Raw genomic sequence first — 25,981 nt, 5'->3', positions numbered from 1 at the left:
TGGAGAGGTACCTCAGCGGCTTCACCAAGCTGGAGGACAACCGCTACTCCATAAAGATCTTCTTTGAGATCCGCAAGCAGAAGTACCTCGAGGCCCTTGATAGGTGACCGACTCATCACTACGCTACTCTTGGTCCCTTGTTGTTCTCAAGGTTGTTTTTTTGCTGAATTTGTTGTCGGTGTCACAGGCATGATAGGGCCAAGGCTGTGGAGATTCTCGTGAAGGATCTGAAGGTGTTCGCCTCCTTCAATGAGGAGCTGTTCAAGGAGATAACACAGCTGCTGGCCTTGGAGAATTTTAGGTACGGTAACTTTCCTTTTAGAAGCATAATGTTTAGTGCATTGGGCCGGTGCATCCAGATGTGATTGTGTATTGATGATCTATAGGCAAAATGAGCAGATGTGATTTTTATGGTTTAATTTTGATATGTTTAATAACAATTGGGATTTCTCTACTTGTTATACCTACAAGTCTAACAGTGCTTCCAGAAGCACATTTCGTGCATGTAAAAGGTGAGGCTAACTGGGCTTTATTTCTTTGTTTCTAATGGCTTTCAGTTTGAACTGGCAACATCAGCTCTGCAAGAACCCCAGACCAAACCCTGTCATCAAGACACTCTTTACTGATCACTCTTGTGCTGCTCCTGCCAATGGAGCAAGAGCACCTCCACCTACCAATGGTCCGCTATTGGTCCGCTTGTTGGATCCATCCCTAAGTCAGCTGGATTTCCACCAATGGGTGCTCATGCTGTAAGTATTATCACAAGCAGGCCATTTAACTTATCCTGACTATTGATTGCTTATACTGGTTCAATGTTGCAGCCACACCAATGGGGATCTTCATGCTGCAAACATTGACAACAATCAAGGTTCCGACAACAATAGCAATCATGCATCGATAATGTGATGGTTGTGTTTAGTTGCAAAACATGGATGTGATAGTGGTTTCTTCTTTTGTAGAGTTGTGCTTTTGCACATTAACTAGTAGTGGCTCTAATCTGTTAGCTTTAGTTTTAGCTATAATATGACTCAATGATACATGCTGGTACTTTACTCATCTTGACTGAGACTTGAACTGTTGAGATGAGATGGTAATGCTTTTGAATGTATTGATGCCGGACCATTTGAACATCATTTATATGTAGCCCGGATGCCATTAATGAATGTGCTGAACATTTGGATCTTTATATGTATGCTATCTATTATGTTGTGATGAAATTATAGTATAGACAGTCCATATTTAATATGTTGTTTCTACTGTTCTGTTTTTATATAATTATTGTATCCAATATGCTGCATGGTTAAGTGTTTTTTTCTGTCGGTGCTCTGTTATTTTTCTGTGCGTTAACCGAGACCGACAGAAAAATAAAAAAATTCCTGTGAGTTAACATAATTTTTCTGTGCGTGTAACACCCATAGAAAAATCATTTTTTTGTCGGGCTTTTCTTTTTCTGTGAGGATCAACGCACACAACATTTAAATTTAATCTGGGCTAACGTAATTTTTCTGTGCGTGTAACACCCACAGAAAAATTGTTTCTGACGGCGAACACACAGAACAATTGAATTTTTCTGTCATTATATTTCTGTGGGTATTTTTCTGAGGATACACCATCAGAAAAATATTTTTTTGACGGTATTCGTATTTTTCTGTGTGTTTTCGCACACACAAAAAAATGAGAGATTCCAGTAGTGATCATATATTCAGATACTGTATGTATGTACGTGTATCTCCGATCCAGTCATATATATGTGGCGCCTGGCGGCCGAGACAACGACACAACACACAGGCACACGGATTCATCCATATCCATCTCTTTTTTTTTAAAAAAAAAGAGATTTTACTAGGCTTCTAACCAAAGGCGCGTTTAGTTTCGAAAATTTTTGGCTTTTGGCTACTGTAGCACTTTCGTTTGTATTTGGCAAAAATTATCCAATTATAGACTATTTAGGCTTAAAAGATCCGTCTCGTCAATTACAGGTAAAGTGTGCAATTAGTTATTCTTTTTACCTACATTTAATGCTCCATACATGTGCCGCAAGATTTGATGTGACGGAAAATCTTGAAAATTTTTAGTTTTTGGGTGGGATCTAAACAGGGCCTAAGAAACACAATATAAAGGTCGTTCGTACAGACTGGGGTTACCGGTTCCAACTCAAAAGCAAAAGCAACACGCTTCAACCCCTGGAGAACAGAAACCTGACAAACACAAAGGTTCTGAAAAAAACAGCAAACATAACAGCCCAGCTATTACATGACTACAATGTCAGAACAGAAGCCTAGCTAGATGCTGTTCCTTCTTCCCCATCCAGCAGGTTAAGCACTGCACCAGCTCCCTCATCGCCGCGTGTTCGGCTGGGGCTGGCTAGCTGACTGGCTGGGCTGGGCTGGCCAGCCCCCTCACATGGATATTGTTCACATGAACCAGTCAGCAGTACTTTTCTTTTATATAAACGAACCAGCCACGATACGAACCAGCCAACCGAACAGGCTGCTTGTCGGCCTTCTTTTGTAAATCTATCCAAATCTGCATCATCCGTATCCATCTCTGCATCTGTGCAAAGATGAACATGGTATACTTCGACGCGCAGCCGTACGTGCAAAAAAACGCTCCCGCGGGACGGAGATAGCAGGACAGAGCAGGCAGGCTGGCTAGGCTAACACATGCACAGGCATGCATGCGGATGGACGGAGAACGTGTACGCGTTCACATCCCAGGCAGGGCAGGCCAGCCAGCCAGAGCCAGCATGCGTGCCCTACCAGTTGGCCAAGAAAGCCCGGTGCCAGTGGCGTTGGTCGCCGCTGGCCTGCATCCCGACGGCCGGAATTGACCGGCACGGGCTCCTACTCTCTTATGTTGCAAATATATGTTTTAAGTGTTTCAGATGTTTTAGAGGTACGTTACAGTTGTTTCATATGGATATTACAAAAGTAGGTCGGGGATGTTACACATGTTGCATACGTTGCAAGTGTTTCAGCGACATGTTGCAAGAGTTTGTTCAAAATGTTTCGCCTGTTCCATACGTATGTTGCAAGTGTTTTAATCTGGATGTTGCATATGTTTCACACGTATGTTGCAACAGTATGTTCGAAATGTTTCATCTGTTTCAGTATTTCGTTGCAGCAAGTGTTTCCATGTTGTAAGTTGCAAGTGTTCTATCTGGACGTTGCATATGTTTTTACACATATATTGCAAGTGTATATTTCAGATGTTTCATCTGTTCTAGAAGTATGTTGTATTCAAGCGTTTTATGTTGCATGTGTTTCATGCTGTCTGGAGAACCAGGGGACGCGGGGAGTGATGGTGGCATGGCACAGGCGCCGAGGAATGGGGTATGACGATCCGATGGCTAGCCGACGTGGCGCGCGGCGTGTTGGGGCCGGCTGTCAGGGGACGAGGCGAGGTGCAAACGGATGGGACGGGTCGAATCAAGGTGACGGGGCGGATTGCGAGCGAGTCGTACGGACGCAACGACGGCGCGATGCGTATACGGGCAAGACGAATTAGCGGACATGGGGCAGGCTGTGCAGGCACGCACATATGCCGTCTGACGGTCTGAGCGCCAGCACGTCCCTAGAGACTTGGTTATTTCGGCCGTACATGCGTGCGTGCAAGGGACTCGGACAAATTAGAGGTAACAAAGTGCGCGCGTGCCCCCATTTGCCACCAATGCTCGATCGGATCTCGACGAGATAGACGGTTAGGGCAGTCCCAATGGTGTATTGATGATGGTTTCTATCCTCATTAAATGTCTTGCCACGTAGGCAAAACGCTGACATGGCAACGTAATTAATGAAGAAAGAGAGCAAAAATCCTAGAAATTGTTTCCTCATGAAGAAATCAGGTCTTCTCTTGACCCAATACACCAAGAAACCATGAAATCGTCATTGGGGGAGAAACCACAAGTTTTTAGGGGTCTCGTGCCGCACTCCCATTGGAGGAAGAAGATAGAGTTGGGAGAGAGAAAGATAAAATAATTATTACTCATAGAAACCATGGGTTGGAAAGCAATAGTTTTTTGGTGCGGTATCCTATGTTATAGAAATTACTAGTTTTTTTTCATTGGAACTGCCCTTAGTCGTCGTGGTGGTGACCTCATTGACCTGGTGCTGGTGGGGTGGGGGAAACCGTACGTACACAATTACTATGTCTTAATTTCTTCTTAATTCCCTTCGTTCCGCCATTCTTCCCTAATTTTCTTCCTCCACCACGAGCAAAATATGCGCGCACAAATAAAGCAGACAGACCGTCCGCATGCATGCAGAGGAAGAAATTCGGTCGACACAGCAAGCAAACAACTCTCAGAGCATGTATAATAGCTAGCTATAAGCTAGCTAAATGCTGAGGTGGAGGAGAGAGCAGAGGAAAGAGATGAGAAGTGGACTGTAAGGTTACAGTCGACTTAGGCACAAGAACCAAGAAACTTTGTGAGAGAGATAAGTGTGCCATATATTAATAGTGAAGAGCTAACTATTATATGAGTGGGCTGAGGGAAAGCTGCAAAAAAGCCTTACAGCCAGCAGCCGGCTGTATTATTATTCTTGCTCTGAGAATCGAATTTTCATTTTTCATATGCTTGCAGTGCCGGCCAAGCAATCAACTCGATTTTTACATGGAAGAAAAAAGTCATCATAAGCTTCTAGAGATCCATGCCTGGTATCTAGAGATCTTTTCAGCAACTATTTGGTCTTCAAGTGCATGTGGTTAATTAAGAAAGGCATTCCCCTTTATCATGCAAATTAAGTTGAACTATGTATTATGTATATAAACCATTCCAAAACAAAATAGGAAAAAGGCAACATGGTACTCCCACAGTCCTGAAAAGACTTAATGTCAAACTATCTATGATTTATTTGACCAAGCTTATACAAAATAAACATTAGCATTATATTACCAAATAACCAATATTGGATTTGTCATGCATGGACATATTTTCATCGCATACATATTTGTGTCATAAGTATTGATATCTTCTCTATAAATTTAGTAAAGCTTTTAAAAAAACTTTGACTTAGGATAAAACTAAAACATCAAGTGTGTTTTTTTTTTGGAAAGGGGGAGTATTTTATTTGGGCGTCAGTGAGTGATGCCATGCCGGGCGCCGGCGCCGCACAAGAAAAAAAAGAGCAATGGCACACAAACTAAACGTGGCTTGGTGAATGTATCAAAGACAAGATTAAGGTAGGAGTATCGTGGGTTAATTTGGCCGTCCGTCGCCGTCCCCATCCACATTCTCGATCGTCGGTCCGCAAAGCACGCATGGTGCCGGCCGGCCGGCGGCGAAGCGATGAACATGTGTTGCTCCAAGAACATGTGCATAGTACTCTGCAATGGATATCACAGGAGTCGAGTGGATCACGCACAATCGGCTGATCAAACCGAGTATGCGTGAGATGAGATGACGGGAGGTGATGGTGAACTGACAATATAGTTGGCGGCGGCCATGATGGCTAAGAAGCGATGTGGGATGGTCTCCCTCGGCATCACGTGCCCGGCCTAGCCACACAATACAGTCGAGGAGGTAGAGGCTGGTTTAGTTGATGTCTATGTTGAAGTAGATACGTGTGAGGTCGACAAGTAGTGACTCAACTTAGATCAGCCATCAGAAAAAAAAGACATGAACCTATTCCTGTCCCTGAACATGATCCTCCTCCCCGTCATCTCCAACACCAGCTTCAGCACGGCGTGGCAGTCGGCGCACACCAGGAGGTTCTTGACGATCTTGATCGCCGTCCCAGGCGGCGTGCTAATGAGCTTGAATGCTAGGGCGAGCTTCTCGCCGACACAGGCCCACGAGGAGGAGAAGCTCCACGGCTCTATCGTGGGGGCCAATTTCCACGCCGAGGTGACAGGGCTTCGTGGGCTAGGATAGAATCTAGCCCATGGATGATCAGGCCACAAAGCTGGTTAGGAAGGGCCGAACCGAACAAAGACGCCCTCAAGAATGTGTGACAAATGTTCCTACAGTAGAAGAGAAGTGCAGCTTTTAAGTGTTGCCGGCTGCGTACCTGATCTATTGTCAAAGGGTCACCCTCTAGAAGACGACTTTGTAATCAGTTAAAAAATGGTCGCCCATGTATCCTGGCACTATCGCTGATGGGCAAGGGAGTCGGAATTTTAAGTTTTGAAATCCTAGTTCGTTTCACGGATGATATCCTCAAATTTGACGTTGGTGATATCACCGGGCACAAGTATGGCTGCTTTCTCCTCACTCCAATTCTCACTTTTTAAGAGCCTGCATGTAATTTGTTTGACATGTACGGCAGGGGGCTCCCCGTTCATGACATTATATGAACTGCTGCCAAAAGAAGGAAAAGGTCGTTCGTCGGGCTGTGGCACTACAAGGTTTTACCCCTGATGCAACGGCCTAAAAGCGTTGCAATATATCAAAAATAGTTGCGATAGACAAAATTACAACACTTTTTTTTTGTTAGCAGGCGTTGCCATAGTAACCGTGCCAAAAGGTTTGCCCAACGACTCATTTTGGTGTTGTAGTAGTTTTTCCCCTATTACAACACCAAGGAGTATTGTTGCAACGCCATATAGTGTTGCAACCCATAGTATAGGCAAACATCGTGGGTGTTGCAATAGTTACCCAGTGTTGCCAGAAATACCTATTGCCACGTACCCAAAACGTGGCAATAGGTGCACTAGCAACGACAATGGGTGTTGCAATAAACCTTATTGCCACGCATCAATAGCATTGCAATAGATGGACCCTCTATTGCCATGCTATCTCGGTGATTGCTATAGGTGGAACCCTCTATTGCCACGATAAATATTTGGTTGCTAGAGGTAGCCTCTCTATTGCCACACTAAACATTGTGGTTGCTATAGGTGTGTCCGTCTATTGCCACGATAAATATTTGGTTGCTAGAGGTTGTCTTTCTATTGCCACACTAAACATTATGGTTGCTATAGATGCAACCGTCTATTGTCACGATAAATGTTTGCTGCTATATCGCATATTGCAACGCCAAATTATTATGTCGATAGTCCATATTGCAACGCCTTATTTGCTTCAAACAATAATTGCATGCCGAACAATATATGATGAAAGAAACATTTAGACATCTATTAATCCAAAATATGCTTTGTTCGTACAACTAAAACACATAAGGTATCCGACTCATAGTAGCTAGTTTGAACACATCAAAATGTAATAAGCTATGTCTAGCACTGTAGCAAAGGTTGGCTTGGCATTGACCATCCCATCACTTGTGCGCTCCACTCAAACTCTATCTTGCTCCGACCAGTACTTGTACCTGCCGCTGTGGTAGCTACGAGTTGTGTTTGTGGCGGGCTGCTATCTTGGTTTTCCTGCAAATCAATAGATGGAGGGAAAATTAGGCCCCATACTAAGGACTATCATATGACAACATTAAACACTCTTCAGTTCTCAAACTACAAACATTGACTTTGAGGATACAAGAAATACAATGATCTCTACATTGTATGAGCAATATTGTGAACCAATTTTTAAGCATCTTGTACATGTTACGCTGCTACCTAGAAAATGATATACCACACTACTCAAGTGCATCTTGTACTAGTAACCTTATAACATGGCAGGTAACTATCCTTGGCACTTTTACCATGAGCTTTCAAAATATTGATGCTCTGAAGATAAGATAAAACCCATAGTTACAAGCTAAATTTATGAAAGAACTCAACAATAAGAATAATTAACACCAAACCTAGGAGATTAAAGAGAACAATAATACATGTTTAAAAGTTGTTGTCCATGCACTACTAAGCAACCAATCATCAAGGTCTGACCCAGCATGGGCAGAAGGACCACCTAGGTGGTCCAAAGCAGTTCATGCTATAGTTAACATCAAACATCCTAATTGAATGTTTTGGTAGAGCACATTGTCCAGACAATAATATGGCAACAAGTACCACTACACAGTATGTAAGCAGTGGAAAAGTAAATTGATCAATAGGATATCCCAGAGATATCTTATTCACAACATAACAAATCCATATGATAGAATAGATTTGGTGGAACAGTGTTGTAACCAAACATCATTGACTCACCTTGATTGGATACTTCACTTCTCCCTTGGCATTTGTAATCTTCACACCTTGAACTGCCTCAACAACCTAAGAAATAAAAGTCAGGATGACTTACATCAACTAGTTCAAAGCAATGCCAATAGAAAGGCAGTGAAACCATAGCAGTTAGCTACTGGGATTAATTCTGTGAGGCAGAAACCATAACAGCACATTATTACTGATCTCAAGAGAATTATAAGAGCACAAATGCAGATAACCACTAAAGGCATGTACTTACTTTATGTTAAATAAATACAACTAAAACAGTCCTGTGACTAAAGCATTTTACAGTTAGTATTCACACACGCAAAATTAAAGCAATACCAACAAGGAAAATGAACCAACAAAAGAATCTCCTAAACTAAATGCTAAATGACCGTAGGAACTTACCATAGCAGCAAAGAAATCACTGTCAGTAGTGATCAATTTTGAAGACATGCTAGTTTTTGCAGAATTGATCAGGGAGTCTTTTCCAAGTTTATCAACCGGAAAATGTAGATAAATATTCAAATCAGTATACCAATAGGCATGGGATGGGACAACATTCTTCTAAAAATTTCTTAGGAGACAACATTTTCTTACCTTGACTGCCAACTTTTCCTCAACATATTTGTAGGCTTGACGCATAGCAAGCTGGTAGAATGTGAAGGAAAACATTCCAAAATGTCAACTACAGTAATCCTACCACTGAAATGACCATTGAACATTCAAATGCTACTACGGCTTGTAGGATCGAAAACTCACCCTGTAGCCACTGATTATATAGGTTGGATGGATCTTATTCTTCACAAGATCATTGCCTCTCTGAAACAGAACAGTGTGAGTGTATCTGAAAACTGGTTGGGAAATTGACAAGAGTGGGAAAAGGAAAAAGGAAAACATCTATTACCTTCAGCAACTCTGCTGCTATGATGACAACTAAAGTTGTTCCATCTCCTACTCAACAGTCTGTTTCATAGATTCAATGCAGCCCACTGAACTCGACAGTCCCATGTACATTCAGATCACAATTGAGGGGAATGTGATCTCACCATTGTCCCATGTTTCCTTGGCAATGTTAATCTAGCCATCATCATTCCATGAATGCAATCAAGTTGACACTGTCTAGAGAGACTCAGTATTAACAGTAGTACAATCCAAACAAAAAAAGAAACAGAGATTACTGGATGCCATCTCACCTACAAGGTGTCCTAACAAGACCATTTAAATTGTTACAATCAGGAACCATAATCTGTAATATCAGTTACTACATAGATAGATATATTACCATTTAAAGTAGCCTAATTGCAAATAGTGTTATGTGTGGACACAAAAACTTAAATTGTACATCCAATTCTTTCCGGACTAGCAAATGATGATTTATATGTGTGCAAAAACCTAAAGTATTTATAATCAAGTGATGTTGAGCCAATATTGGTGTGTGGCGAACCTGGCACACGGTGGTTCCGCGAAGCTCTTCGTGGTGGTGGCTTTGTCACGCGGGCTCGGGATGCGGCTGGTCTAAGGCAGAAATAGAAGGCCGCCATGGCGTGGATCTGGTCGAGGGAGAGCAAATGCGGCGGCCACCAGGTGGTGAAGTCTTGATCTATCGGTCAGGGTAGGGAGAGGATCAGAGGAAGGGGTGAGGCCATGAGGGCGCCCATCGTTCGAAGAGGTTGGGATTTGGGGCGGCGGCCGGAGAGGAAGGGGATGAGGGGCTCCCATCCACCCAAGAGGCAGAAGTGGGGGCATGGGTGGTGGACTAGAAAGGAGCGATTTTGATGGAGGGCAGAGAGGGAGGGATTGAACTTACAAAAGCTGAGTTCATCCTTGTTGTTCTGTCCATCAGCATCTTCCGCTAACTGTGCACCAGATCCTAGACCACCAGTGCCACTGAAGAGGATGTAGGTGGAGGTGAAGGTCAGAGGGAACGGGATGAGGGAGATGTCTGTCCTGGTCGGCGGTGAGGAAGGAGGTTCGGCGGCTGTACGGTTGTAGAGTGCCCGCGACCGCGAGGACAGAGCGGGTTTAGGGGCCATGGCCAAACCACTGCTCCCGCCATACCGCCACCTCCTTTGCCGCCGGGGACAACAAATTGCCGCCGGGGCCTATTGTTTCGCTCGCTCACCGCTGCCGCCTTGCAAGTCTTGCACAGGGGGTCGGCGCCTCGCAAGATCGAGGACGGATGGATTGGTGTGCGGCAGGGGGAGCTTAGGGGCGGCGGCAGGTGAGTGGGCGTGGTGGAGGGATGACGAGATGGGCCGGATAAGGCTTTGGGTTTCTATTCATATGTGGCCTACTGTTGTAATGGACTCTTTTCCAAATTTTCACAAGACGAGATAGCGGGAGTTCTCCTGCCCAATTCTCTAGTATACAATTTTAGAATTTTGAGACCAAATTTGTGTATTCTTATATTTAAATTTTATTACGCGCTGCTCCTGCTGCCATTGCCGCTGATGCCTTCCCTGGATCTGCAGCCATAGGATTTGGCCAGAGGAGCGCGGAGATGTGTTTTGGGCTGGGCCAGCAGGAATCAAAGGCGGGTGGTGAAATTTGACTGAAATTTTTTAAAGGGTATACAAGTTATTTTCACCCGCTCAATGTTTTATGATAAAAAAATCACTATTTTTGAAAAATATAAAATATTTAGAACATTAGAATTTTAGCATTCAAAATTATATATATAGATATAGACTTGCTCAGTATATATATAAAAAGTCTATGGGGGCATGAGCATGACAAGTATAAAGATTACACTTATATCAGTAAATAAATAGATAAAAATTCAAACTAGAAAAAATTATATTAAAATATCAAATATGAGGTTCATGTTCCCTAAAAGACAAAAATCATGTTTTCAACTTTTCTGTATGATTTTTTCGTATTAGACCTAAAATTGTCATTTCCCTATGAACTTTTCTAATGTGGGTTTGAATTTCAACTTTTACATGTGAGTACATATTTATATACACTATGGATGTGCTAAGTTTCAAAAAAAATTTGAACGCCCGAAATATGTTTTTTGAATTGGTTTCCATGTTTCCACCTAGTTTGTGGTAGGACAAGTGGCATGGAAATACACCTATGAGTGAACAACATCCTTGCTTATATTGTTGAACAACTATGCATCGATGATTTGGACACCTCGCCGCCTATATATCATACCAATATGGATAGGATCGGCCAAATACGATGAGGATGAGGCCTGCCAAAACTAGGGTACGTCGTTAGATGTGGCGGACAAGAAACCTACGAGGAAGATTTGAACGTCGGCTCCTATAGATTGTTTGTTATACTTTCCATGTAACCAATTAGAAAACATATATGTAAACCGATTGGATCTTGTAACCCTATCCAACTAGACTATAGAAGGCAGGGTAGGGAACCCTCGATCTGAACATTGCAAGCTACAATCAGCGCCCCTGTAACTTGAGCATACGAGACAAAAAGATCTACCTCAAACTAGACGTATAGGGTACCATGTACCCGAACCAGTATAAACCCTTGTGCCATCGTGTGGTACACATCTGATTTCTTGTACGTAATACGCTGATCCGTATTGACAGAGCTAATACTTCTGATACTATGTCTCTAGCTAGAAAAAACCAGCATGATTTATTATTTCAAACGGAAGGAGCAGTTCAAATGTGAAGTAATTCCCATAAATACATTGTAATTACTCAAAATGTACCTTATTGCCAAAATATTGAAGTTATTTAAAAATATATGAAATAAAAGTTTTGTTATTTTCATATAGGAATTAGTGCTTTTAGTTAGAAGTCAAATGGAGCACATGACTATCTTAGTTACACTTTTTTTGAAATGTTATGAAGATGAATTTCAGTCCACCATGAAATTTCAAAAATTTCAAATAAGATTTGGATTATTAAATTTTGGAAAATGTAAAGTACTTTTCTAGATACACAACTTTGCTATGTATTTAGATATACACTATGTCTAGATCCATACTAACATCAATGTATTAAAAAAGTAAAAAACATCTTATAATTTAGAACAGAAGGAGTAACAATGTTACTAGAGTGTGCAGTCCATCTATCCTCTCTAGTCCTCATTTTTTACATGTGGGATCTGTATGTCAGTTTGTGGACTGTGATGACACCGCACCAAGTTTAAAGACTGGCGAATAGAGTGGGTTAGGCAGATGAGACTCAAACCAAGTTTAGGGGTTCAGAATGACACCAGTGTCGATAGTGCCCTGCGGCTGTTGAATGGGATGGCGGTGTAGTCTGCGCCTATCAGGCTCTTTCTGGCTAACATATTCTAAAACTGGCACCCAGATCATGACAAGTGTAGCTCTCGAGCCCTGGCTGTTTCGCAGAGTTAGGCGGAGTGTTAGTCGGACTATCGAGTCCTCGACCCGGGACTTAACATACCAATGTTAAGACTTGCCAATGCTCTTAGAGCATATCTAAGAGTTTTGTAAAATAAATAACTCCCAAAAGTCCCCTCTAATAATTTGGGTAAGAGAGCTTATTAATTAAAAATAAAAAGTTATGAAATACCCTCTCTAACTCGTAAGAGGTGATTAATAATAAAGTCTAACCCTTTTGCTTGAAAGTATAGTATAACCTTTGATTCACATATTTGTTTATGTAGTTTCAAAAAAAAAATTAGTTGTCTTTTTTTGTTCGATAGTATCTTTTCAAACTTTAAAACAAATTAAATAGAGGACCTATAAATTGGAAACCTATGTAAAATTTAGTTACCAGGTGATATTGGTTTTCAGTTCACTGACTGGGAAATAAATATTACACCGCTGGTAAGTTGACTACGAACAAGATAATTACATGACCACAAAAAAAAAACAATTTCCCAGTGTTTGTCGCCCATCTACAAGGAAATTCACTTTTTTCTGTTGGCTTACATATTTTCTGTCAGTTTTTTACACGTAGAAAATTTACAAAAAAGAATTAGTCCACAGGACCCTTGGCGGGTCGAGCGTGGGTGCAAAACAGAGGACCTGAACCCCATCTCCCATGTTGGAAAAAATTCCTCCCGCGAGGACTTCGCCTCCGCGCACCTGCCTCTGCCTTTTAAAAAAATTGCTGGCCGAGAAAAAAGTAAAAAACCTCCTGCACACCCTCCCCCAAGCATCCGCTCCTCCCCTGTTCGACCTCCGTCACCGCTCACCCTTCCCCCGCCTGGACCTCCACACCGCCCACTACACTCCTCGGGTCAGGTGGCCAGCCACTGCCTTTACGCCGTCGGCATCTAGCCCGTCACCTCCATGATGTCGGCCACCGTTGCCTCCACATCTCCAAGGGCTGCGTGCTTCCTGCATCATTACCAACTGCCGACTGTCGCCTCCAAGCCTCCACGGGTCCAGGCGCGCCTCCTCTTCAGGGACGAGCCCCACATCTAGGGTTTGTGCTACCCGCAGTCACCTCCTGTTTGGAGAATCACGGCGCCCCCAATGCTCCGGTTGTCTACCATACACCAAGGTAATTGCACGTCTCCAGCCCTCCCTCGAACCCTCCCCTTCCGTGCAATAACGCATTTGCAGAGACAGTGCATAAATTTTAGATCTAGCAGTTAGTCCTTTCCTTGGTTATACTTTGAAGACAGGTGTGGTGCATCGTTCAGTCAATAACATATCATTCTGAATATATTGTGGCAAAATGGAACACATTTGCAATTTCTGAATGCAGAAGTTGGCTAGAAATCCACAAAAGAAGAAGAAATTTACATTTAGAAATTGATTTGAGCATGTCACTAGCTACAAAATTGTTCCTTTTCTATACAGAAAGGACTAGTGTTTATGAAAATAACAAGTCTAATAAACTCTTAACATGATGAAATCCATACCCTTGTGCGGTATAATATTACTGCAGAATCGAACCAAGTTCAGATAATCCATTTTATCGTGTATGTATGATTTTTAGTTTATGCATTTTCCCTGTTTAATTGGTGCTTAGAATTCATAAACACAAGCCCATTATATGATTCCATTCAATATGGTTTCAAGATGATGCATTAACTTTTAATCTTATGCAACTTTTATGTTAGGTCTGTTAGGGAGCTGTAATTATGTATATGTTGATAAGTTCTGTCACTGCTCATACGTGCCTTCACGTATTCTCTATTTGTAATGTTAATTTGGTTTCTAGGATAACTAAGTTTATGCATGTTAACCTGACTTTCTGCTGTTGATGTGATAATGTTAAATGCCACAATGTTCCCTTCTGTTATTGCTCACCAACTGCACAATTTTTTTAAGGAGTCCAACTGCATAATTTTTATATGGAAATCAATCGGCTTTGTATTGTTGTGTTTGAATGACACATTTATGTCCTGCTATCTGATAGAATTTTATATTCTTTTTGTTGGTCTCTTAAATTCGAAAGATGACAAACCACCAAGGCTGTGGAGAATATTAACCTTACTTAACGGTTCTGTATTCTCTAGTATTCCTTTCTTGTTTTTTTTGCTAGGTACCAGGTTTTCTTTTCTACTGTAATTTATTTCAATGTTAACTTGTTACAGTAATTTTCACAAAAAAGGAGCAGCATATTTTATTGTCTCTCTCCTTGGTGGGGTGAGGTCATAGCTATGTGATTTAATATATTATTTCCCTTACCATTACTTCCAGCCACCTGAAAGAGATGTCATTTGTCTTTGAGAAGTCCAAATTTTTTATCAGGTATTCCTTTTTTGCCTCCATTTTTTTAGTACAAGTGAAAATTAGACCTTTAGGGCCTGTTTGGTTTACAGGATTTTCAAAGGAATTATAAAGGAATCAGAATCCTATAGTTTAAAACACTGTAGCGGCGTTTGGAATAGAGGATTCGTGAGTTCCTTTCCAGAGGAAAGGCTCCTGCATACGCTCGTTTCAAAGGAAAAAAAGAATCCACTCAGATCTCTGGTTTTGATTTTCTTCAGCTGCGCAGTGTTACTTGCTGCGTTTTTCCTGTGTTATGGATTCCTGCGTTCCAAACACCCCTTCTAGTTATTTCTCGCGTTTTTTCTTTCCTCTGTTTTACCACTACACACTCACCTCATTCCTGCGTTTTTTTCTATTCCCGTGTTTTTTATTCCTGCGTTCCAAACCGGCCCTTACTTGCAGAATGATAGTTATTCATTAAGAAGAGGACCATGGCCACTATTATGGATCTACTACTTGCTTGAACTATCTCCTATCGACAATAATTTAACTACTTATAGCCTACTCTAGCAATTCTGTAACTTATGATTTTTCTAGAAAATTCTGTAACTTGTAGGATTCACAAATCAGCCAGCCACATAGATGTTCAGATATCTTGACACTTTAGGAGATCAGGAGTGATATATATGAATGCCACACTTACAAAATTGTGGTGTTGTTTCTATGCAGGATGAGTGATGAAATGAACAAAGATTGCCAAGATCCTTTAATAAGAGTTCTATCTGAAGATTTGGAAACATGGGTTTCTAGTACTACTTTAGACATGATTGGAGCTTTTCTATTTTCAAGGCGGTGTAGAATGGAAAGTGACCATATTTGGACCCTTGCAACGTTGATATAGGCTTTTAGCAACACATATATGGGTTGCAAAAGGGAGTTTCATCTTTTAGTGGTAATGTAGGATAATACCTTCGACTTGGCTTTTAGCAACACTTTAGAGGATCGCCCAAGGTGTGTTTGGCAGATACGACAATGGAAGCCGAAGTGGTAGAGGAAGCTCGTCTCCTAGTTGGGACTTTTGTGCCACAATTTGAAGCTAGTTTTTTGGACCTCACCTAGTAGTTTAAAAGATGAGTTTAGATTGGAACACCTGATATGGTTTTTTAGAAGTATTTTGTGATGCCAACAAAAAAAATATCTGATGTACTAGGAGATATACAATCATGAGCAAGCAACACAGTTATGATATTTTGTGACTATACTACTATGGATTGCTTTGATGAATTATATGGCATGTACATGGCGTTGATGACTTTCGCCGAAGCTTCCTGATGATGGGCATTGGCCTCTCCTGATGATGGTTGCCAGCCTAGCCTCCCACGATGCCGGGCGAAGGCTGATGGCTGCGTGCTCACCCTCCAGATGACAATGAGCGACGGCGTTTCACATGATCATCTAGGGTGTGGGGTTTCTTGCAAGATCAATGTAGCCTGAACTGCGATCGAGCGAACAAACGATGCTCACGTAATGCTGCTGTCACTGAAAGGCTCACCAAATATATTATCTATAGCAACACAAAACTGTAGCAATAGTAACATGATATTGCGTCCATTTAGAGTTGCAAAAGTACCTAACAATTGCAACGCCACTGAAGATGATTACAACCCCAAAAACCGTGGCAATAGAAACATGCCATTGCATCCATTCGGAAATCTTGTCGAACACACCTCAGTAGCCCTGTGGTAGATGAGTGTTTGCTTGTACTTTAGTTCCTAGGATCAAATCCTCTGTGGAACATTTTTTTTGTCAATACAATACATTATTCAGAAATGCGTGGAGCATTTTGTCTATTGCAACCATTTTTGGTATATTGCAACACTTTTAGACCGTTGCTATAAGGGTAGTCTAATGCGTGGAGCATTTTGTATATTGCAACCAATTTTGTATATTACAACACTTTTAGGCCGTTGCATCAGCGGTAGCCTATAGCAACACAAAAAAGCTGTGGCAATATTAACATGATATTGCGACCATTTAGGATTGTAGTTGTAATAAGTACTTAACAATTGCAACGCCACAAAAAATTATTACAACCCTAGAAAATTGTGGCAATAGGAATATGCTATTGCATCCATTTGGAAATCTTGTTGCAATAACCACCCTAGCAATTGCAACACCATGGAACATTATTGCAACCCATAATAACCGTGGCAATAGTTACAAGCAAAAGCAACCAAATTCAATATAGTTGCAATAACACCATGTAATTGCAACGAAAACCAATACTATTGCAACTTAAAAATGCCATTGCAATAATGCCAACTAATTGCAACATAATTCTTAAATGGTTGCAGTAGCACAAGCCTGTTGCAACGACAAACCACACATATTACAACAAATTTAGTCCGTTGCATTATAGGCACATATTGCAATCATTTTTTGAAAAGATTGCAATACGACCCACCTATGGCAACCAAATTAGTGGTGTTACAATCATGTGGCGTGACATTAGAGGTAGAACCTTGTAGTGTCCCCCCCACAACCCCCCCCCCCCACACACACACACATCATTTCTGCATGTGTTCGTCGAGCCTGTTGTCTGTGGAGTTTGCTTTGTCTCGATGTTTTTGGTTGAGATTCATCGTGGGAAGTCAAAGCTGCTATGTCGCTTTTGCGCCAATGCTCAGCAACGATTACGCTTGGTGGGGCACCATTTGTGTGTTTATCGATAAGTGCTATCGTCCGTGGTATTGTACAGGTGTATCACATATTTGTATGAATATTTTTTCTACTTAATTTAGCGGCAGATCTCCTACCCTTCCGTTCAAAAAAAAGATGCAAAAGGCATTTTCAGAGGCAAGCAATTATTGGACCTGTCTCTAATTTCATAGTAGCAGCAATCGTCCAAAGAAATGCAGGACGATCTGGATTTTTAAAATTTGTCAATAAATGTAAGGGCTTCTGGCTAGCCTAATCCACCTAAGGTCTTGTTGGATACGTATGTATTCATCTCAATCCACATGTGTTGAAGTGGATTAGAGTGAAATTAAACTAAATTTCATCCATTCCATTCCAACACATGTGGATTAAAGTAAATACGCATACATTCAAACCGGGCCTAAATGAATAGAAAGTCGGCAGTGGGCACTCGGCACTCGGCACTCGATGCCAAACACGGTCTGTTTTTGTATTTTGGTCCCTTTTGAAAACATTTTTTACAAAAAGACCTACGCCAAAACGTTTGCTGAAAATAGACCATTTTTAGGCGTCTTAGAACATGACGCCGATGTATGAGGATCGGCGTCGACTGCCACGATGTTGAGGTCTTGCCACGTCACGGACGACCCCGGTCGATGGCGACACGGTGGCGCGTGGGGTCCGACACGTCGGCGTCGTGTCAGCCAACGCCACGGGCCCAACCTCGGCGCGGCGGGACAACACGCCGAGCTATTGGCACCATCCGGCGCGTGGCCTAGGCGGCCCAACAACGCATCGTGGTCCAATAGCTCGGCGCGGGGTCACTTAACGCCGAGCCACCAGACTCGGCGCGGCCCGATTCAACGCCGAGGTCTAGTCCCTTGAAGCCACGCTGAGGCCCCCTTCTTCTTCCTCCCTCCATTCTGAAGACCGCCGGCTCTCTGTCTCCCAAATCCCCCACGGCCCCCACGAAACTCTAACCCCCAAATGCGACCCTAGGTGCCCGGATCTCGTCTCCCGAAGCTTCCTCGAGGTAATGGTCCCTCCCCTCCTCCAATCTATCCGCGTAGATGTGCTTGCATTGTCTCTAATCATGTGGAATCATGGGTGTATGGTGTTTTGGTATATGTGTGTTTGCATTTGCAAAATGTATGGCTTAGGATGATTGAGTGCATTGTTGTTTAACTGTTTTATGTGCTGAACATGTTAGGTTAGTTTGGTTTCTAGTTATTTTGGTCATTAGGGTTCTTTGTTTATTGTAGGTGTCATTAGGGTTAGTTATTTGTTGGTCATTAGGGTTAGTATGTATTTTAGTTATTTGTTGGTCATTACATTTCAATTTTTTATGACCAAGGCGTTTTGCCAAGGTACTCCTCTTTCCCCTCTTTCATTTCATCCATTTAGATTCGGTTGTTTTTTAACTTGGCATTATAGGTTTGGTTCATGTTCATGTCATTCGTGCAATGTTTGGTGGTTCAAATGATTGAATGACCCAAATGTATGATTGTTGTTGTTGTTGTTGTATATGTTCTGGTTTATAATCATTGAGTTAAATTTTGTGTTTGTTGGGATTCAAATTTGCTTAGGGTTTGTAATGAAAAGCTTATTTGGGAGGTATGGTGATTTAGTGTTAGTAGCTTTACATTCGTTGCAAGGTACTTTGGATTGATTTTTTTTCTACGTAATGTTAGGATGCCAAGGCGTGGTAAAGCTCGTATTCCAAGGTAATCCCAATGTTTATTCATTATTTGTGCAACAAATAGAAAACCCTAGGTTTAGGTTTGGTTCTCCGTTAATATGACTAAATTCTTTCAATTGTAGCTATGGTCGCCAGAGGGCAAATCCCTACGACCTAAAGCCTCTCCCTGAAGGTGTTCCTCGACCAATGTGCTTTTGTGGTGATCCTTGCAAGGTAGACATCTCTGAAGATGAGGAAACATATAGACAGAGGTACTGGATGTGTCCCAATTATGCATGGGAACCTACAAAGCAACAGCGCCGTGCATCGTTTGTGAGGAATTTTTATTGTGTGTTAATTAATTTCTTGTGATATTAAGTATTGCTTATTTATTTGTTTTGTAACAATTTGTTTTTCTTGCAGACCGTTCCACCACTGTGTGACTTTGAGCAGTGGATTGACACTGAGATCAAGGAGTCGGACAAGCAGCATCTAGAAGGCCTGAAGGAGTGGGATGCGGAGGTTAAGGAGAGGTTTGAGCAGAGACGCAGACAGGAGGCTATAGAAAAGGAGCATAAGGAAGAGGAGGAAAGGAGGCGTGTTGCTGCGTACTAGGGCGGAGAGGGAGAAGAAGCTTGAGCGTGTGCGCCGAGCGAAGGCAGCGATGGAGGAGAATCCCGATGCCCAGAGGAAGGGAAAGTGGCCTCGTTGCACTCAGTAGGTATTTGGTTTATTCATGAGCGATGTCGTGTAGCCCTGGACTTTTTTTACTATGTTGTAATGCACTCTGCTTTTATTTCAGATGAACTTATTCCCTGGACTTTTTTTATTATGTTGTAATGCTACTATGCTTTTATTTCAGATGGTCTTATGCCCTGTACTTCGTTAACTATCCTAGGACTGTAGTGCTACTGTTTGTATCACTGAAAAGGCTACTTGTGCTGTTGCAGTCACTGAAAGGGCTACAAGTACTGTTGTAGTCAATGAAAAGTCTATTTGAAAACTCACTGAAAAGCCTAGATTCGTTTACTGTTGTATCCGTATACGCAATGAATTAATATCAGAGTGATGTACTGCATTTAGATGAAGTGACAAAACACAGGTGTAGCCTTTTCAGATGAAATGACCAGTCATGGTTGTAGGCTTTTCAGATGAAGCATCTAGCCTTTGCAGATTCAATAAATGAGTACGCACACAAGTTTTTTGTCAAGTAGCATTCATGGTGAACCTGCCTTCATCTCTATATATAGTGCTCCATGTCTTGCTCCACATCCACACAACTTGTTTTCTGGTTTAGTTTTAGCAAATGTCGAGCGGAGGTTCCTCGAGTGGAAAGGGTTTCGGCGGAGGGAGAGGAAAGGGGGTGAGGAAGGGACCTCCGATTGTGTGGGAGGGTTCTCTGGGTCCTGATTCTTTTGAAGAACCAATAGAGGAATTTCCTTTGGAGAGGAAGAGTGACTTCACCCGTGAGAGACCTCTTAGATCATACGACAAGCGCATTGAAGATTGGCCAAAATGCCGCCACGGTTTGGATTGCGTTGTGCAGATGTACAACGACTGTGACGGTGGAGGCCGTCGTTTCTTCAGATGCCCGCGAGGATTTGTATTTCCTTTGAACTCTCTCCTTTTTTAGATTTGCATTTGGTTTGTAGTAGTACTTATTGGTAGATGGGTTTTCAGGATTCAAGCTGTCCAGATAACTGTGGCTTCACTAGATGGGTCGACCCTCCTCCTATCTATCCCCATCAACAGTACATCACATATCTACAGGGACGCATCTTTGCACCTAGAGTATGGCCCTGGAAGTGGTAACAGGGACAAGTCGGACGACGACAACAGCAATGATGCAGAGGAGGCACTATGCAATAATCCGTACTGCGAGTGCCCGTACCATAAGAAGGACGGGCCTCCTTCTCCACCGCCACCGCCGCCGTCAGCTGGAGGATACTATGGGGAAGGCGCAACTCAGTTCAATATGTGGCAGCATTATTAGGACCAACCTTTGTTAGTCAATCCGAATGTGGAATGCTTGTATGAGTTGTTCTTTTCAATCTCCTAAGGCATGCTAGGTTTAGTTTGCAACATGCCATTGTTAGTTTTCATGTGAGTGTGTAATCGTAGTACCTTTGCAACGTCTGTATCACTTGTTTCTTTCAATCCCCTAAGGCATGCTAGGTTTAGTTTGCGACATGCCATTGTTAGTTTTGATGTGAGTGTAATCGTTGTGCATTCGCTATTTCATAAATTGCAGTTTACCTATCTCTAAGTTTCATGTACTATGGTTGATTCCCAAACTGAAAAAAAGATTTGACTCTCTCTAAAAATAGGGGATTGAAATCGAACCAACCTTCGGTTTTTCCTGCAGGAACAAACATACAAACATAAATATAGCATGTCCACTCTTATTAGTATAACTCGTGTTAGTAGAAGAGGAATCGTTGAGAAAGATTTTTCATTTGAATCATGCAAATAGGATTTCAACCTATACCAAAGGTTTGGAAGACCTCTGTCTTTAATACTTTATTCATTCTTTTTTATGATTTATAGGCTCGGCGTCAAGTCGGACGACGCCGAGGTAGATGACCAAGGCGTTGATTCGGCCCACGCCAACCCTAGGGTTTGGCTCGGCCGTTTACGTGAAGTGTTGGGCTGAGGCTCGGCGTCAAGTCGGCCCACGCCAACCCTAGGGATCACCATGGCCCGCACTAGGTTTGGGCCGAACCTCGGCGCTGAGTCGGCCCACGCCGAGATTAAAGGCTCGGCGTCAATTTACGGAACGCCGAGCTTGGGCACCTCGTCGCTTCAAGGCAAAGGATTCCAGTATGCACCAGGGGTCAGCGTCAATTGACTAAACGCCAAGGTGCCCACACTCGGTGTGTGTTCAATTGACGCCGAGCTCCTGGGTTCACCAAAAAACAGTTAACTGAGCATACACATAACACATAATACACAAAATACATGAGCATACAGAATTTCACATAACAAATGACCACACCGACATACACATTCATTCAACATCCATACATACATAAGGTCCAACACATTCAACATCCAACATAGTCCAACACATTCAACATCCAACATAGTCCATACATATGCTTCATCAATCATCCAACATAGTCCAAACATAGTACAAGGTCCATACATAGTGCATTACATAAGGTCCAATGCATACATAGTCCATGCACAAAATATAGCATATGAAGTCTTTGGATCTTTTAGCTCGCTCCTTGTACCTTAACGTGGACGGCGAGCGTAACGCTTTCCCCTCCCAAACGGATAGGTACCTGGAGTGTACCTGTCCACTGGTCTGAGCATCCTCTGTGGACGTCTAGAACCGGAGGGGCCTTGAGTTCCTTGGGGTGCATCTCTAAGCTGGGACATGCCAATCTCATCATACTCATGATCATAGTACTCTCCCTGTCCTTCATCATCTTCATCATCATAAGGACCATGTCCTTGACCACCCTCTGCACTAGTTGCTGCACCATGTGAAGAAGAAGTCCTGCCAACATGTGCACCATGTGAAGATGAAGTCCCTCCAACATGTGCAGTAGAAGGTCCAGCACCAAGCTGTTGTGGGACTACCACATTCGGGGAACGTCTACATCCAAGGCGTGCAGCTACCTTTCAGAGGCGATGCATGGCACGCTGCATTTTGAAAGCACTATTAGTAAGTGGGGTTGGTCGCAAAACTATATAAAGATGTAACATCAACTGAATGAGAGGAGACTACCTGAATGTGCTGTCGTAACATGGAGGCCTCATTAGGATCGCCCACAGGAATCATCAATGCCCTTCCTTGCTCGGCCACTGTCCTCATTATCTCCGTGCTCTATGCAACAAAAACAAGAATTTAAGTCTCCATCACAGTAAAGACCTCAGAGATGGAAATAGTTGTATCACTTATAGCTCTGGCTAACGCAGGGGCGATCTCAACTTGCCTGCCTTCTCGGGTAGCTTGGTCATATGGGTTGTTGCCCTCATCCTCGCTCGCAATGTCAGCAATGTCTTGCTCCGTCCAAGCGGGCCTCAATTGAAGCCTTGTTCGTTGACCAAACCAAACAAGGTAATCATCGAATGCCTTGTCACGATGGACGACGTGGATGCCCATGTTGTTCTGCTCCATCAACATCCACTCATCAATGTAGCGCTAGGTGCTCCAGCTGCTAGTTGGTGATCTTCTTATTTTTTTGTCTGCTGAACCTACAAATTTTACACCATAGCGGCAATATGAAGGCCTACTCAATGATTCATTCATGTGAAACAAACAAAATATTGCATGTTACGTACTTGTGGAGCTGCCAACCGGTGGAGAAATCCTCGGGTGGAGAAGGCTGCAGCCTACCAAACTGTCGTGCTACACGGTGAGGGAGATGGTACTCCACTGCATAGAAACAAATAAGGGGGGTCCTCATCGTCCATACGTCCTCGTCTGCCATGCACAAGGAGCTCAAGTTGAGATCCGTGACTTGCCTCCACCGATATGGGCGCCATTGAAACCTGTACACAACGTCGTCATCAACTAGTCGACGCTCAATTTGTGCACATATCCTCGATTAGGCCAAAAGGGTGGGAAACTTACATGCTGTGGCAAAAGGGTGTCCAGCTCGTTGGTGAAGCTGATGTACGCGTGGCGTGACATGTGGTAAGTTCCGTGGGCTCGCTCATAGAGGTGTGCCATGGTAGGGGCGACAACTGCTGTCTCCTTGAGGAAACCAAGGTTGTGGGGGATCAAGCTGATGAGGTCTCCCAACTGGAAGCCTCTCCCACATCCAAATCTACAAAAAAGAGTGGAAACTTGCATGTTAATCACTTTTGTTAAGAAAAAACATTGAATTGTAGTGGAAACTTGTACAACTTTGCTTTATTACCTGCAACAGTGTGATGCACCCTGACATTGTAGTGTGCGTGCCTCTAGGACGGCGGCAAGCCTCGCAAAGCTGACGGTACAGGAAGGCAAGTATAGCCAAGCCCCAACTCCTATTGCCGGCATCCTCCCAGTTCCAAAGGCAAGGGATGTACATCCAGGACGTCGTGTCTCCAGTGCCGTCAGGGAAGAGAACCGTACCAAACATGTGCAGGACGTAGGCCCGATAGTAGTATGTCATGGTCTGGGCGTCTACGTTGGGTGGGCACTCCCGAAACTGCTGACGAAGCCACCTCAGGGACACCCCACTGCTACGCCGTTTCTTGCCAGCCTCAACTGCCGCTAGGGGACGTCCCAAGAAGTGCTCAACCCACTACTGCCATCCTTCAGACTCCGTGTCTCCTATCACTGGGAATCCTTGGATTTTGACTCCAAGGATCATGGCAACATCCTCGAGAGTGACCATCATCTCCCCGCACGGTAGGTGAAAGCTGTGTGTCTCCGGACGCCACCGATCTATCAACGCCGTCAGCGCCGCTGGGTTGAAAGGTGGCGTGCCTCGACGACAAACACGAGCAACGGTAGCAAGGTTCGCCAGCTTCAGGAGGGGCGTGTACCTCTCGTTGTAGACCATGGTCGTAGAGGCCTCATGTGTCATTGGCCTCAGCACATTCAAAACCTGCAAAAAAAGACAAGCATGAAAAAGTATTAGTTCATGTCACTTTATAAAGAGCATGGACTATAGAGCAAAAGATGAACAATGCACTGTTTCATACAAATTATTGAATATACCTCTCCGTTCTCGATCCTCCGAGCCCGGTGGTGCTCATCGAACCTTGGATCAAGAAGGGGGAACCGATCCATCCTGCAACTTAAGCAATGCTGAAGCATTAGTATAAGTTAAAGCATGTGTATGTGGTACGAAGTAACATAAAAATAAAAAAAACAAAAGTAAACCAATGTACTATTACACAAAGCAATTCAAGTAGCTAGCTTGGCGGATACCTGTTGTCTAAGTAGTTCAGGACATTTTCTCTTATTGTGGCCCGTCTTATGGCAACCAGAGCAACGGCTCTTTTGGGTGTCCTCTACAAAATGTCTCCCAACCTTACTCGTGGTTGATCTACCTTTCGTGGCTCGGTCCATGTCCATCCTGAACTGCTTCCGCCGCCTAGGTCCTCTACTCTTCCAGAGTAAACCATGATCAGCCACATACTTGGGGCCATCATCAGTAGGCCATTGACTCTCGTCAAGAAATGGCTCGAACTGAGGATTCCAGGTGCTCATTAGGTTCCTCAAAGAGAACTTCGCGGCCATACGGGGAGGGACCTCAGCGTCAACACATCTAAGGCGACAGGCTATAATCATGTGGGAGCAAGGCCTATGGTATATGATCGGTTTTCCACATGTACACTTGTTCTCATTGATCACTACTTTATGTTTTTGAGCACCCTGGTCTTCACCACCAATGTTAGTTCCACCACCCTCTAGAATCTCATATCCATGGTTGATCAGATCAAAACATGAACCCTTCTGTCGTTTAGACTTTTTCTTTGAGAAAGCTAGTTCCTGAGATGCTAAAAGTGGCCAAGCTTTGCCTGCTGTCCATAGAGACCTCGCATGCTTCTTCCTTGAAACGAACCAAGAATTCAACTTGTAGAAGGTGAATGAGGCAATAGCAGTCACAGGCAGACCACGACAACCTCTTAGAAGGCTGTTGAACATCTCTGCCATGTTACTAGTCATGAAGCCCCATCTCCAACCACCGGTGTCATATGCAAGTGACCACTTATCCTTCGACGCCATCAACTCGCTCAAGAATTGCCTGCCATCAACATTTGTGGCTAACTTCAGGGCATCTAGCTTGTCTTTGAATAATTGAACCTCTTGCTGTCTGCAAACCTCCTCAAATAATTTGAAGTTGTCCTTTGTGTGATCATGCCTTATAAGATTCTGAGCAAGGTGTCTGGTGCACCCCCGGTGATGTATTTGGCCGTAACCAGGAATCTCTTGTTCTACGGCATTCAGAATGCCAGCATGCCTATCGGATATCACACAAACATCACGTCCCAGACCA

The 25,981-nt window shown here is 43.2% G+C and overlaps 1 protein-coding gene and 3 long non-coding RNA genes across 4 annotated transcripts; 2 read left to right on the top strand and 2 right to left on the bottom strand.

Annotated features, from left to right (window-relative positions):
* LOC136508977 (uncharacterized) lies at positions 1–397 on the top strand. Its single transcript, XR_010772169.1, has 3 exons — positions 1–103; positions 188–301; positions 387–397. It is a non-coding gene; the product is annotated as an uncharacterized lncRNA (long non-coding RNA).
* A 6,685-nt stretch (positions 398–7,082) lies between these two features.
* LOC136507868 (uncharacterized) lies at positions 7,083–8,478 on the bottom strand. Its single transcript, XR_010771759.1, has 3 exons — positions 8,449–8,478; positions 8,041–8,106; positions 7,083–7,320 (listed from the first exon to the last, which is right to left on the bottom strand). It is a non-coding gene; the product is annotated as an uncharacterized lncRNA (long non-coding RNA).
* Positions 8,479–18,885: 10,407 nt separating this feature from the next.
* On the top strand, positions 18,886–19,836 carry LOC136506635 (uncharacterized). The gene is made up of 3 exons (XM_066501536.1): positions 18,886–19,080; positions 19,178–19,367; positions 19,458–19,836. Exons 1-3 carry the CDS (start codon positions 19,049–19,051, stop codon positions 19,647–19,649), a joined length of 414 nt encoding a protein of 137 aa, XP_066357633.1. The 5' UTR covers positions 18,886–19,048; the 3' UTR covers positions 19,650–19,836.
* A 4,730-nt stretch (positions 19,837–24,566) lies between these two features.
* On the bottom strand, positions 24,567–25,056 carry LOC136508921 (uncharacterized). The gene is made up of 3 exons (XR_010772144.1): positions 24,910–25,056; positions 24,697–24,769; positions 24,567–24,583 (listed from the first exon to the last, which is right to left on the bottom strand). It is a non-coding gene; the product is annotated as an uncharacterized lncRNA (long non-coding RNA).
* Positions 25,057–25,981: the final 925 nt, after the last annotated feature.

Source organism: Miscanthus floridulus, chromosome 15, assembly GCF_019320115.1.
Source record: "Miscanthus floridulus cultivar M001 chromosome 15, ASM1932011v1, whole genome shotgun sequence".
Classification (NCBI taxonomy): Eukaryota; Viridiplantae; Streptophyta; class Magnoliopsida; order Poales; family Poaceae; genus Miscanthus; species Miscanthus floridulus.
Note: the sequence above shows the minus strand (reverse complement) of the source record. Positions and strands in the feature narration are given on the sequence as shown.